The sequence below is a fragment of the Triticum urartu genome, unplaced genomic scaffold (genome assembly GCF_003073215.2).
Source record: "Triticum urartu cultivar G1812 unplaced genomic scaffold, Tu2.1 TuUngrouped_contig_7031, whole genome shotgun sequence".
In the NCBI taxonomy this organism is placed as follows: domain Eukaryota; kingdom Viridiplantae; phylum Streptophyta; class Magnoliopsida; order Poales; family Poaceae; genus Triticum; species Triticum urartu.
In genome coordinates this window covers 727-13,828 of record NW_024117842.1, presented here as the reverse complement: position 1 = coordinate 13,828, position 13,102 = coordinate 727, and the positions used below count along the sequence as shown (strand labels likewise).

Here is a 13,102-nt window from a genome sequence, read left to right as displayed (position 1 = left end):
TGCCAGACGCCAAGGTAGCTGTTTACCGAAGCCTATTTTGCCGGAGCCTTTTGCCTTCCGCGGCTGACGGCAAAGGCCTTTGCCGTCCGCCGTTCATGCCTTTGCCGTCCGCCTGGCAGACGGCAAAGTAGCTGATTCCTGTAGTGTAGAGGTGGGCAACTTCTGTCAAAGGTGGCTGATCTTATTGATCCAATCACAAATTTCTGGGATGAAGATTTGGTGGTGAAGATTTGGTGAGACAAACTTTGTGGCCAATTGATGTGCAAAGGGTCCTCGCGATTCCCCTCCCTATGCAGAATATGTCGGATTTCATCGCCTGGAGCTATACAAAAAATGGTGTATTCACTGTTCGATCAGCTTATTTGGAGGAATGGAACCAACAACACGGGAGGAAATTGCAATATACTAATGGTATGGGTCGTACCAATGTCAATCCTATTTGGGGTAAGATTTGGAAATTATCGTGTCCGACAAAGGTAAAGATATTTATTTGGCGAACGTTGCATGGAACTCTAGCGTGTCGTGTTACACTTGCCAATAGACATATAAAAGTTTCGCCCCTTTGTCCATCTTGCTCGAATGGGCAAGAAGATACAAAGCACATCTTGTTTCCGTGTCAGAAGGCAAAAGAGGTTTGGGGAAAGCTGGGGATGTACGAGGTAATTAAGAAAGCTTGTGTTATTGATCGTGCGGGTGAGGCGGTTCTTGAATTTTTACTTCTTATGCCGCACCAAGAACTATCTATATTAGGTTGCCAAAATACAAGTGAATTAATCGCGATAACCGCCTGGTATTTATGGTGGGAGAGACGTATGTTGGTTCATGAAGGGAAATCTCAAGAAGTGAATCAGATTTCGATGGGGATTCGTGCTATAACTGCAAACTATGTGAATGCCCACTCCTCTAGTCCGACTAGTAGAAAAGAAGGATGGAGCCGACCTCCTATGGGTTTTGTTAAACTAAATGTTGATGCTTCTTTTGACCATGATCTGCTCAGGGGCACGGCAGGGGCGGGGCTCAGAGATGACAAAGGAAACTTCATTGCTGGCGGAAATTGGAAGATCGATTGGTGTGCTGATGTACTAACAGCAGAAGCGATGGCTCTTAGGTTTGGTTTAATTCTTGCGCAAAAGGTGGGATGCAATCGTCTTATTATTAACTCTGATAATATGGAAGTCATTGACACAATGAAGAATGGAGGACAATCGGCGGGAGTTGCGGCGGCAGTATTCGAGGATTGCTACTTCATGGCATGCGATTTTCCGTTGACTAGATTTGAACATTGTAATAGGGTAGCTAATAAGGTTGCTCATGAACTTGCTAGGCTAGCGAAAGGTTCTGTAACTAGAGATTGGTTTGAGGAGCCTATGGAGAATATTGTACCTCTTCTTATAAACGATGTAACTATCATTTCCAATTAATAAAGTGGATGTTTTCTTTCAAAAAAAAAGATGTGTCATCTCTTCTATAATTTTATGGTCCTTGTCTTGGTTAACTAACTTTCTGGCATCCGCCTCCCCGACCTGCACCGTAGTCGTCTTATCCATTATGTCCTCTGTTTGCACCCCTTTGTCGACGACCGCCGCAGTCGCTTGCAACCCCTTGTCATTGACCGGTGTATTCACCATGACTTGTATATTGCGCATGTTTGCGGTAGGGTATGCCGCATCAATGTGGGTGGCGGCGCAACTGCGATGGCGCATGGTGTTGGGCGGTGGTTTGGCTTGTCGGCTCCGGTTGGGCGGTGCGGTTTGGAGTGCGGGAGAAATCCTTACCGGTTCGTCCGGCTCCGATGCGGTGACACCGTCGGGTGCCACCATTCCGTCCTGGAGGGTGTCGGTGCCATACCCAACTTCCCTCCGCGTGCCGGGGGAAACCCTAGGACTCGTCTGGGCAGCAGCGTCGTCGGCATCGCATGCCTTCTCGAAGGTGCTGCTTGGTACACGGCGGATCGGAGCCGTGAGCTGTGGTAGTTTGGTTCCGAAGGGCGCATCGATGGCGGGTCATCCACGCTTTGTCGATCTGTCGTTGTTGACATTTGTTTCTTCTTCTACATTTGTTTCTTCTTCTTTCTCTTTTGAGTTTGATGTGCTACTCGCCCCAGCAATGCTATGTGTTCGGTGTTGGTTACTTTGGAATACAAAGCGGGGGAAACCCTTTTTCGGTAAAAGGCAATCACGGTTCTTATATTTTAATTAATTGTGTTATGAATAAAGACATAATTCTCATCATCAAAGTCTTTATTCTAACCTTAAGGTAGGAGGATTCATACGAGTGGAACTATGAGCTCTAATGCAATGCTAAAAAAAAGGAGAGGACATTGCGATTTCTGATCTATGGCATTGCTAAATTGTTTTAGGGATTGTTGAAATTTTCATAACATGGAGGGAGTGGATGACAATGCTGCAAGCCATTAGAAGTTAGGGACGATGGGAATGACTATGGCAATTTGGCGACTTGGACAGAAAGCATGTGGATCTAGAGCAAGGTGAAAATGTAATAGCTGAAGCAGAGTGACTCATGATATATTCATTTGTTTGTCCGTAGGTTAGGGATGATAGAAATTAGTATGTAGGTCAGGGATGATGCGAATGACTACGACAATTTTACGAACTTGAAGAAAACATAGGAGGATTTATAGCGCGGTAATAAATGACTCAATGACTGAACCGTTGAAGCTGAATGGCCTTTGCGATAAATCCTCTGTTGGCCCGTGGCAACGCACGGGCTTTCAACTAGTGTTGATAGATGTCCAATTATATACATGTATGACTACACCTGCAAAAAAAAATACATGTATGAGAAAAGGCTAGCCCGTGCAATTTGATCCTATTCATGTGGGCGATCTGGACCTCAAGGAACAATGCTATACATGATAAGAAAGAACTTGATCCTATTCAGTCTATGAAGAAAACCCAAGAAGCTCTAGTTGTGCTTGAGCTACCCCGCGATCACGCACGAATTCTTCCGAGACACGGCTGGAGACCACCGGACTTGGGTTGGATCAAGATCAACACCGATGGTAGTGTTGCAATGGAAGCTAGAAGGGGTGGGGCAGGAGGGGTCGCGAGAACCCGCTCATCCTTCTTAGCTGCATGGTGTAAACCTTACCCGGGAATCACACATCCTCTCATAGCCGAAGCTCTCGCTCTACGCGATGGTGTTCTTTTTGCATATCTCCGAGGCTATGCTGAAGTGGTTTTCGAGTATGATAATTTGGAGATTGTGAATCTCTAAAACTCGCGTCACAATGACCGTGTGGTGGTGGCGCCTATCTTGTCTGAAATTAGGGAGCATGTTCTCTTCTTTAAGTCATTTGTAATTCAGCATGTTGGTAGGTCAGCTAATGTCTTTGCTCACCTTTGTACTAAGCAAGCTAGCACTCTAGATGTAACAGAATGTTGGATTAACTCTACACCGAGTCTTCTTGTAACCAGCCTCTCAGCCGATAATGCTGGAGCTGTTAGTGTTGAATAAAGAGCTCCCAATTTCCCTGCAAAAAAAAGCTAGCCATGATGGCTTGCCTAAAAAAGAGGCAGTGATTGGACCAGCAAGAAGAGACTGAACCAATAACCTCATCAGTCCGGTTTTTCTAAATGACGAACACGAAAAAAACCAGAGTACGAACAGGAAAAACCAATAAAAAAGAATCGGGTGCAACCGCCGGCCCATCAGAGTGAATTTTGCCGCTAGAGCAAACAAGGGCCTGTCTCCGGACGCACACATAAGTTCTACTAGATAGGAAGTGCGGCCTGCCGCACCCACCTGGTTTCATTTTAGCTAACCCGGCAGAAAAATTAAAGACAGTATGACGATGCAAAGGAAAACATATACTTCGCAAAATCTGAACTTGATTGAATCATATTCAGCCAGGTAAATCAGAATATATGTTACACATAATACAAAGGTACAAAGTGGATACAACAATTTATATATGCATATGAAGCCATGACATGTACGCACAGCGACTCGACATCATCGATACAACAGTTCATACACCCAAATACATGCTGGAATATGTTCTCTGTACACCAGTAAAAGGATAGCACATATAACTTGGTCCACTAATTTTGATTTGTTCTCATTCACTATGCCAGGCGAAAGAGAGTACTCAGCGTACATAAAGTTCCTGTCGCTTTTGACCTAATCAGATACCTGCAAAGAAACACACCTCAGGGCGCAGCTGGTAGCAGGAGGCATCCATTTCCCATGGTCGTAACACTTTCACCAATTTTCCACCCAGGATCCTGTCTTCCTCCTAGGGATACTTCTTCCCGTCTTTGACAAATCTGCACCACAATCAAAGATCTTGTGTTTTATGGCAGCTCACGTTACGACAACTATTAAACATTCAATACAACTTAGTCTTATATGCTAACCACAATATTTGCTTGTCCTTGGACAGTACAACAGAATAAAATAGGAGGTACAAATCCAGAACAATGTATGTTGGGTGACAGGGCATAATAATAACAAATCCATTGAGAACAAAGGACCAACTCAAGCTAGCATCTGTTGATATGCCCTTACAGCCGAGCCATCATTTCTTTGCACGGTCATGACCAAAATGATAAGGTCATGCATAGCCAATCCTCAAATGCATGTAAGAGGAATGTATAGCATATGGGTTAACTAACTAACGAATATGAGGATCACACGAAACGCACCAAAAGTATGATTACTTTAAGAGATACCCAGTCTAGAGCCTAGGCTTCATGTTCGGAGGGCAAAGCTTCTTTTCCCGTCAGTGTCTCATCTTGTCCATTTTAAGAGAAAAGCAATGAAATAAGCAGACACGACAAAGATAGACATTGTTATAAACTTATGGGGCAAGCGAAAGTACATACCTTGAAATACAATCGATCTCATCTGCTAAGGTAGAAGAATATCCACCCAGCGTTGTACTCTTCTAGAAGAACAAAGCATAAAAGGCACATTAAATCAGCATTCAAATAATGGTCTTTTCTCAAATGAGATATGCAAAAGACCTCAACATTATTAACCCATGGCGGACTCCACATGGCCCCGTTTTAACTAACCCCGGCAATAGACAATATATCTGTATTACTCAATATATCTCATAATGGAAATGTCGAGAGGCGGCAGAGAGATGAAATAATATAACACTTTTTCATAGCTTGCATAATTCCAAGAGCACGTATAGCCTTCTCAAAGAAGAAAACAAAATGGGTAAGAAAACATCCAGCCAATAAGTAGATACAGATGTATAGTAAAAGGAAAAACATTCAGCATCTCAATAGAGGAAACAATAGCACAGGTGCATCAGAAAAGCCACAGTTCAAATAAATATATATGTATAAAAGCAAAATCATGCAAGACGACCCAAGAACTGTTAGCAAACCTACAACTGCAAGAAAATTCAGAAGGGTATGTTAATAATAAAGGGCATAGTTTAGGATCTAAATAGCGACATTAGTGTTGTACCCGACGATAGCTAGTTGTGTGCAAATGAAACAATATCGACAGACGCGGCATTTAACAAAAAAATGTAGGTAGAGCAATACAAAATAAACATTAATACAAATTGACAGGCACAAGCATAATTAGAAAATATCTACCAAGAGCATAACGAATGCATGCCTGTTATTGTTTCATTCACAGGTCCATCCATGACTATTTCAAGTTCTCTATGAGCAACACAAACTCACCAGGAAATGATCATCATCAGGCATCTATGGGCAAACATCACCCTTTTTGCTTTGTGCTCAACTACATTCTGAAATAGAAATATAGAAGTTTCAGCAGCAAGCAGCCAAGTAAAGTGACACATCAGTAAGGCTGCTATTTATATCCCATCATAGCAAATCAATCTAAGATACAGTTCCAACTTCCAAATGCAATAGTGAGCCATGGGGAGCAGGATTTAACAACCATGACACCGCATAGGTTATATGAGCGCACACCTTAATCTTGATTCTGAGCTCTGGTTAACCAAAAAGCAAAAGAATTAAAATCAGACATGAGAAGTTGAGAACAGAAAACCCATGTGTCTCAGATCGTGCTGGACCTCTCTGCACATGACGCACGAAATTAAATTGTTAAATTGCATAGCAGAAAAAATTTCAGAACCAAATGACACAGGCTAGGAAGGCAAATTAAAGAGGCTGCACATGATTAATAAGAGGAAGGGTTGATTCTATTTTTTCCATGGTGGAGACAGAAAGAGATCCTTTATTCCAACTGTTCATCCAAGTCTTGGAACGTTTGAGCAAACATGTATCACATCCTATCCTCTTATGAGCATGTCCTGAGACATCTTGTGGGCTACTAAAAGGATCACATATATGAAGTACCAGAGAGCTCTGTTCCTTGATAATCTCTCATTATTATCCCATTAAAACTTTGTGGGCATTAATTAGTCATATATATTAGTAGTGACAAAATAGCTATGCACCTTTATGTCCTCTGCTCCTCTACCTATAGAGTTCACGGTCACCAAACAAAAAACAATGAAATAAAGAATAATAAAGTACACCAGCAGACATTTGATCAATATGTTCAGCTAGCCTTCTACCTCAATCATCACATCAAATCTCTTTATTTGGGTCAAGAGGAGAAAAACTATCAAACAGGGATAATAAAAATGAGGCGACTCGCCTGGGCTTGAGCTCCTCCTGCCAAGCGGTTCTCCTCACCTCGAGTTGTCCTCTTCACGGAAGTGCACAAACGCGACGAAGACAGTCCTTCTCCTCCCGTCGATGGCGATGTCTCCAGGCTTTGCATATGCGCCAGCGGCAACCGCCGCTCCTCCCAGTGGTGGACATGAAATGGTGGTTAAGGGGGAGGCGAGGGGGAGGGGGATCCTGCCGGTGGGTGCTAACGGAGGTGACCATAGTTGACCGGGGGCGGCGACCACTCCCGTGAGGGCCGTCTCAAGATCCTATCACTTGGCAACAAATAAAGAATTTAGTAAACAACACAACACTCGCAGAGTATCAAAATAATGCTAAATTTGTAGAGTAAGGTTATTATTACTTGAAATGAATACCTGATATTCAAGAATAATTCTAGTAAAATCAACATTGATAAATCATTTAACTCTCCACTTGACATTCATATAGTTTCCACATCCATTATTTGCATCACCAGTCATACGTATGGATACTACTTCAGTGATTAAAAGCCCTTGATCTACCATTTATCCATATGAGATCATCCCAACATACGTCAATCCAAGCCTTGCAGCAGATACCTAGAAACCTGGAAGACAAAATATCATACATTACCAACGCAAATATGATTGGTGATGCAGACAAAACCGGTAAATGAACACACGTTTTTTATTTCTCATCAACATTACCAACTTTTAGTCTTGGACCCAAGAAAGAACATGATCCTCTGTTTCTCTCTTTCTTTCAGAACCAAAATATTGACCCTAATCCACTGCACATAATACATATTTGCTTAAGGGGACACCCGACTTTCACATTATAGTCTGCACAACAATCCTATCACTCAAATATTTGCTACAGGGCTACGACACAACTATGAAACAAATAAATAATTCTAATAGGCATGTCGTTGATGATTCTACTCCCAAATCAAACCAGATAAATAAGAGACAAAGGGGCAGCAAGGCTTGACTATAGATTTTCCAAACTCATTGTCCCGGGCTCCGTTGACTAATTTTCTTGCTACAAATCCACGTCTGATGGGGGTATATCCTTGATGTAAAAGCATGAACATGTAATGCCAAATAGTAGAAGCTGGAAAATATAAATACCTGCACAGAGCTACAGCCAAAGCAGTAGCAACGACCCAACCTAGAGGAGCAGCAACTACATATAGTGTTTGTTCCAAGCAGAAGAGCGCCACTGGCCATCGATCAGCAACAAAGACCTAGCTAAAATTAACAAACCCTAACCATATCCCTGATTGCATTGCCTAGGCTTCGTCGTCAAATATTTGAAGGACATCCGGTGGCCCACCATTCTGTAACAATAATCTCCAATTCATTAATGCTGAAACCAAATCATCCTGCAGGGAAAACAACTGTTCATGCTTTGTTTGCTTCAGACTACTCACAGCTCTCTCAAACAGCTCCGCCCTTTCCTTAGCTTCCCAAATTCGCTCTCATTGGCGCAATAAGTGCTTGTCGAGGGTTTCCTTCAATGAATCAACCTCCTCAGATAGCTGATCCACTTTCCTGCCAGGATGTAACATAAAAGAACATTAAACACTTAGAAGATTGGCCTACATAACTCATATTGAGCTCCATTTCAAGTCGAAATTCTGAATGCAACAGGACAATTTTTTCACAAAAGGAAAATGCATACCCTACAACAATTCTCGAGAGTTGCTATAGCAGCCACAAATATCTATACACAATTTCATTTTTACAAAACAGATGAAACTTAGCATCCTCAGCCAACAGGATGAACCAAGCATGAGCGTCTATCTATCTCAGGATGACGCATGTGGTGTCCTATCTTGAGTGTATTCTATCAGTAGGCTTGCAAAGATAAGATGACTTGCATGAGAACATCAATGCCAAAATCGTCTGCAGCTCACAAAAATGACAGGTCATAGCAAAAGTAAAGTGTCCTGGTGCAAAGCTATATACATTCATGCATTTTTTTCTTATAATTATAGGCAGATTATTAACAAAAGTTCATAGAAAGGTGTAGCGGGCAATAGGTAACTTCCGGTGCAGAGTATATGTCCAGGAAAGAAGAGAAAAGGAGGTGCAGCACCACAATACATAATACTAAAGAGCACTACAATATCACAATAATTTGAAGGAGCAATTGTATGCCTAATCATGATCTAAACAGATGTGACTTTGGTACATGTATTTCTTTGATCATTTTTCATCTGAATAATCACGATCTTAAAATTATGACGGTCCAATTTGATTATAATCAAATAAATCAACCAGCTACGCAAGCATGATAGTTATTAACATAGAGACACATCACGCCAGTTCTAAATTTCATGACAGGTGCTTACTGTATTTTCAAAGATTGACTGCATCTTATTAGAATCAAGAAATACATGTATACACGAGCAGCTAGTGCTCCCAGGGAACTTAATTAAGCTTATGCAGCGCCATGAATATCTAAATATACATTATACTGAATATATACGATGGATTTACTTTGGTTTTTCAGCTGTCGTGGTCAAAAGTTCTAAACCTGACTTATATTCTACAAAAATATTTACCTGGCATGATCCATTGTGTTGTTGCAAATATAAATATATATTTTTAATCAATCATTTGTACATCTCTAACCTCTACGATCTAGCCATGATTACTATGTAATTACAAAGTTCTTAACTTTCTCTTCATTTATAATTAGAACATGACACACTACTTTATAATGCTCTAGTTATCTATGTATAGAAAGCTTATATGCGTGTAGTAAATTTATAATTGTCCACCTCAATCAGTGTTATACAGAAGCATATATGATCCAAGCAGGATAAAGCATCAACAAAAAGAGATGGAATTACCTACGTGATTATGCATAGCAATCAAGGTGCATATTTGTATGTAACTAAAAAATGGGCAATCTTGAATAGACTTGAGGGATTAGAAACCAAACTCAACTCATTCTTGCAAGGAAGTAATTAACAAATTTACTGGGCAGATCCACTTGTGGCATCACTCTTGCTAGCTAATAACCATGATAGATAGTACAGGACGATCCTTCCCAATTGCTGCAACAAACCAAGAGGAAAATAGCTCAATTAGCCAATTCGCTCACCAAAAAGAAGAAACAAGAAATAAAAATCCAAGAACTTGAATTTACATTGCAATGGGTGAATGGATAAAAAAACACAAACGTGTAGCCGCACAATACGCCTCTAAAGTACAGAAGGCGGCTCAATGGTGACCTTAATGAACCATTACAAATGCAGGCCCCATAAAAACAGAACCATCTTCTGATAATTAAATGTGTGCCTTGGCGTGCCCGTCAGGCCAGTGGATTGTTGGGACGATAAAAATGCACGTATGAAGAAACAAAAAATACTAAAGATGACAAAACAGGGAAAGACAAAACAGGGAAAGAAACAAAAATACTGAAGATACCTTAATGAACCATTACAAATGCAGGCCCCATAACAAACCACAAGTTTTAGTTAAATTATGTGCTTGATGAAGTGCATAGAAAGAAATTATACAATCGTTCTTGTATCAAGTGGGGAGAAAAGCGCCACGATGTACAAACACCAACCTAGGGAAAAAGAGGAGTAAGGAGGAGGAGAAGAGTGGTCGACCTGAAGATCCGTTCACGAAGCCGCGACATGGAGATGATGTCCAGGCACAGATCGAGCAAGCGATCGACCGGAAGAACGTGAAACAAGAGGCAACAAACAAATCTGCAGCAAATCAAAGGTAAAATCAAATATATGCGGTAGACGGCGGCCTAGAAAGGGAGCAGAATGGATGCATACCTATATATCGGCGAAAACAGCATCAGATCCGACGTAGCAGCTAAACTAACGACAGACCTGCAAACAAACCAGATCCAAATCAAGGAAGAACAGACAAACGTACAGGAAGAAAGAACAGGCGACAAGGCAAATCAGCTTAACCTACTGAGAGAATGAAACTATATAAATCCTAGAGGAGCCTATCTCCTAAAGTTTCATGTAAAGGCAACGTGCAAAAATATCAAGGCATGTATGACGTGTTTATCCATAAGTCATAACAACCTCATGCGCACTTCTTTAAACCATCGAAATTTAATTCAAAACCAACACTCAATTCCATATTGTGCTAATACTAATCATGAACTTATGCATTTCACTTCAGTAGAAGAGCTTTATTATACCGCAGCAACTGTAAATGCCGGAAATAATAGGATATCTAAATGTAAAAATGTGGTTACACCAAAAGTAACTCACAATCCTGCACATTTAACATGGCAAAGAAGAAGAACCTCATTGCCTGCACCAACAGTCTTGATACTAACAGTTTGGATTTCGTTATGTTTTGCCCATAGGATTTTTTCACTGTTGTCCATGCTAGCAACTGGAACTTCACGGCCAATTTTTATCATAATTTTCCCTAAATCATATCCAATCACAATCCTATAAAAATTAAAATATCATATATCACTACCTTAACTTGAAAGGAAAGAACAATAAATAAAAGCATGAACTATGCATTTTTAGTGAAGATTTTTTTGGGAGAAACAGTTTAGCAGATACACAATGTTGTCACAATATAGGAAATTGTGTCGCAGAAAAAGAAAATGGATTGTTAGTGCGTGTGGAGCTTCAGTAGCAGATGAGAAGACATATTCGTGTATTGGCCCTTCACATTGACCATATTACCATAGAACTGAAATAGAGGAAGAGCAAAATATTCATTACCTTCTTGACCCCTTCATGTATCCTAAAGCCCAAACTCGCTCAAGACCATAATGAAGAGTGTTCTCAAGCCTGTAAGTGCATCAAGCAAAGTGTTATTCACTTGTTCTACAAGAAAAGAAATAATTAAATGCTTGGGAGAAATGGAAGAATTAAGAATAGACCACATTCTTGCTCATGATTCATGAACAAGGCACTATCTACACTGCCAATTTAAAGAAATAAACTGGCATGAGTTGGGAAATAACGAATGTGTATAGTCCAGTGCAGAAGATATTACTATTATTGCAAACAAAAAACATGTAGAAGAAAAAAACTTCGGCCAGTAACTGTATTTGCGTGTAACTAAATAGATTTTAGTAAAACAAAGCTGGTTTTCGGAGAGCGCACTGTTAGTATCATCTCCAAGCAATATCATAGTATGAGAGAGAGAGAGTACCTGTAGGTTGTAGAGTGCCACAAGCGAACTGTGCCATCCTCTGAGCCAGTAATTATAATAGGTAGTTCTAGATGGAAACAGACAGCAGACACATTGTGTGCATGTCCTTCAAGTGTTTGAACACATCTCTTGGTTTGGTAATCTCAAACCTGATCCAACAAATTGAGTAATAAGTCAGATCAATCCCAATATACCCTCACAATAGCACAATTCATTGCAGATGACACACCTTTGCAGTCTGATCATCAGATCCAGTAATAAAAAATGGTCGATCACCACCGGTGAAGTAATCAACACGGTTCACGCCTTTTGAGTGGCCATCTAATGTGAAGTTAGGATCAGGAGAACCAATACTCCATATCTGAAGTTCACGTTCAATATTAGGATATTAGGCAGGGTACAGACCAAGATACAAAACATGACTCAGTTTAACCAGCATCTTTTTGAGGAACAATTACCAATGCATACGTACAAAATATTTTCTTTTCCTAAACCAGTCCATATTCATCTCCTTGTGAAACCAATTGATCATGTTCTTTATAGCATTCAACATGACGTGTAGGTACTATCATGATACGATACTTTGATTGCAGAAGGAAAATCAAAAATCCCTTTTCACCTTAGAATAAAGAACCTTCAGAATGATAAAAAGGTCATAACTAAAAAAATATGTCTAATTTAATATATATTCAAGCATGGTCATTGGTTCCATAGTTGTGTTGTATGCATACTCATCCCATCACGCAGTTTATCTTGAGGGAATAAAGTGCAGAAAGGATGATCTTTCCCCCAAAAAAAAGGTTAAAGCCAAAAACCTTGCATAAGTAGCAAAATCAAGAGCTACAAAAGAATCACTATCTCCTGTAGCCATACTCATCAATACTTTTTAGCAAAGAAATTTATTCTCTATAGGAATATCTAGTCCGTGTGAGCAAAGAATCTAGCCAGACTCATCAATACTCTATTAGCAAAGTAATCTATTTTCTATAGGAATATGTAATCCATGTGAGCAAGGACTCACGTGTTGGTAAATGCAGAAATAGTATACTGCTCTCCGGAGGCGTTTGGTAGCGGCCTAGATCATAAAAAATTCATATAAACCATCTCTGAACTGCAATGGGTCACCTGAAAAGCACCAAAAATAACAAACAATTGGATTTTAGAAAAATTCTAACAAGTTCAAAAGATTAGAGAACCACAATGAAAATGTTATCGATCAGTTTTATTGTGCAATGCTCTCTGAAGCCAACTAAGGAAAAAATGAAAGGAACATGAGAGGGGCGTAGCGTACCCTGGTTGAGTGTTCGTGTTTCAAAAGGAGAG

The 13,102-nt window shown here is 40.4% G+C and overlaps 1 protein-coding gene and 2 long non-coding RNA genes across 8 annotated transcripts; all 3 read right to left on the bottom strand.

Moving 5' to 3' along the window:
- Positions 1 to 3,915: 3,915 nt before the first annotated feature.
- LOC125531401 lies at positions 3,916 to 6,601 on the bottom strand. 3 transcript variants are annotated; one of them, XR_007293209.1, is made up of 5 exons: positions 5,925 to 6,601; positions 5,670 to 5,737; positions 4,848 to 4,909; positions 4,668 to 4,756; positions 3,916 to 4,289 (listed from the first exon to the last, which is right to left on the bottom strand). It is a non-coding gene; the product is annotated as an uncharacterized LOC125531401 (long non-coding RNA). The 3 variants fall into 3 exon arrangements; XR_007293208.1 differs by having other exon boundaries at positions 5,670 to 6,601; XR_007293207.1 differs by lacking the exons at positions 5,670 to 5,737; positions 5,925 to 6,601 and having other exon boundaries at positions 4,848 to 5,663.
- Positions 6,602 to 6,618: 17 nt separating this feature from the next.
- Positions 6,619 to 8,167, bottom strand: LOC125531400. 2 transcript variants are annotated; one of them, XR_007293206.1, is made up of 5 exons: positions 8,047 to 8,167; positions 7,745 to 7,953; positions 7,322 to 7,404; positions 7,010 to 7,221; positions 6,619 to 6,907 (listed from the first exon to the last, which is right to left on the bottom strand). It is a non-coding gene; the product is annotated as an uncharacterized LOC125531400 (long non-coding RNA). The 2 variants fall into 2 exon arrangements; XR_007293205.1 differs by lacking the exon at positions 7,322 to 7,404 and having other exon boundaries at positions 6,619 to 6,901.
- Positions 8,168 to 8,208: 41 nt separating this feature from the next.
- Positions 8,209 to 12,835, bottom strand: LOC125531399 (probable coatomer subunit beta'). Of its 3 annotated transcripts, none has more exons than XM_048695820.1 (8): positions 12,801 to 12,835; positions 12,009 to 12,140; positions 11,780 to 11,928; positions 11,344 to 11,412; positions 10,873 to 11,058; positions 10,420 to 10,476; positions 10,243 to 10,344; positions 8,209 to 9,681 (listed from the first exon to the last, which is right to left on the bottom strand). In XM_048695820.1, exons 4-8 carry the CDS (start codon positions 11,358 to 11,360, stop codon positions 9,639 to 9,641), a joined length of 405 nt encoding a protein of 134 aa, XP_048551777.1. In that variant the 5' UTR covers positions 11,361 to 11,412; positions 11,780 to 11,928; positions 12,009 to 12,140; positions 12,801 to 12,835; the 3' UTR covers positions 8,209 to 9,638. The 3 variants fall into 3 exon arrangements, 1 of the variants encoding a protein (XP_048551777.1); XR_007293204.1 differs by having other exon boundaries at positions 8,224 to 9,681; positions 10,908 to 11,058; XR_007293203.1 differs by lacking the exon at positions 10,873 to 11,058 and having other exon boundaries at positions 8,229 to 9,681.
- Between the last annotated feature and the right edge of the window lie 267 nt (positions 12,836 to 13,102).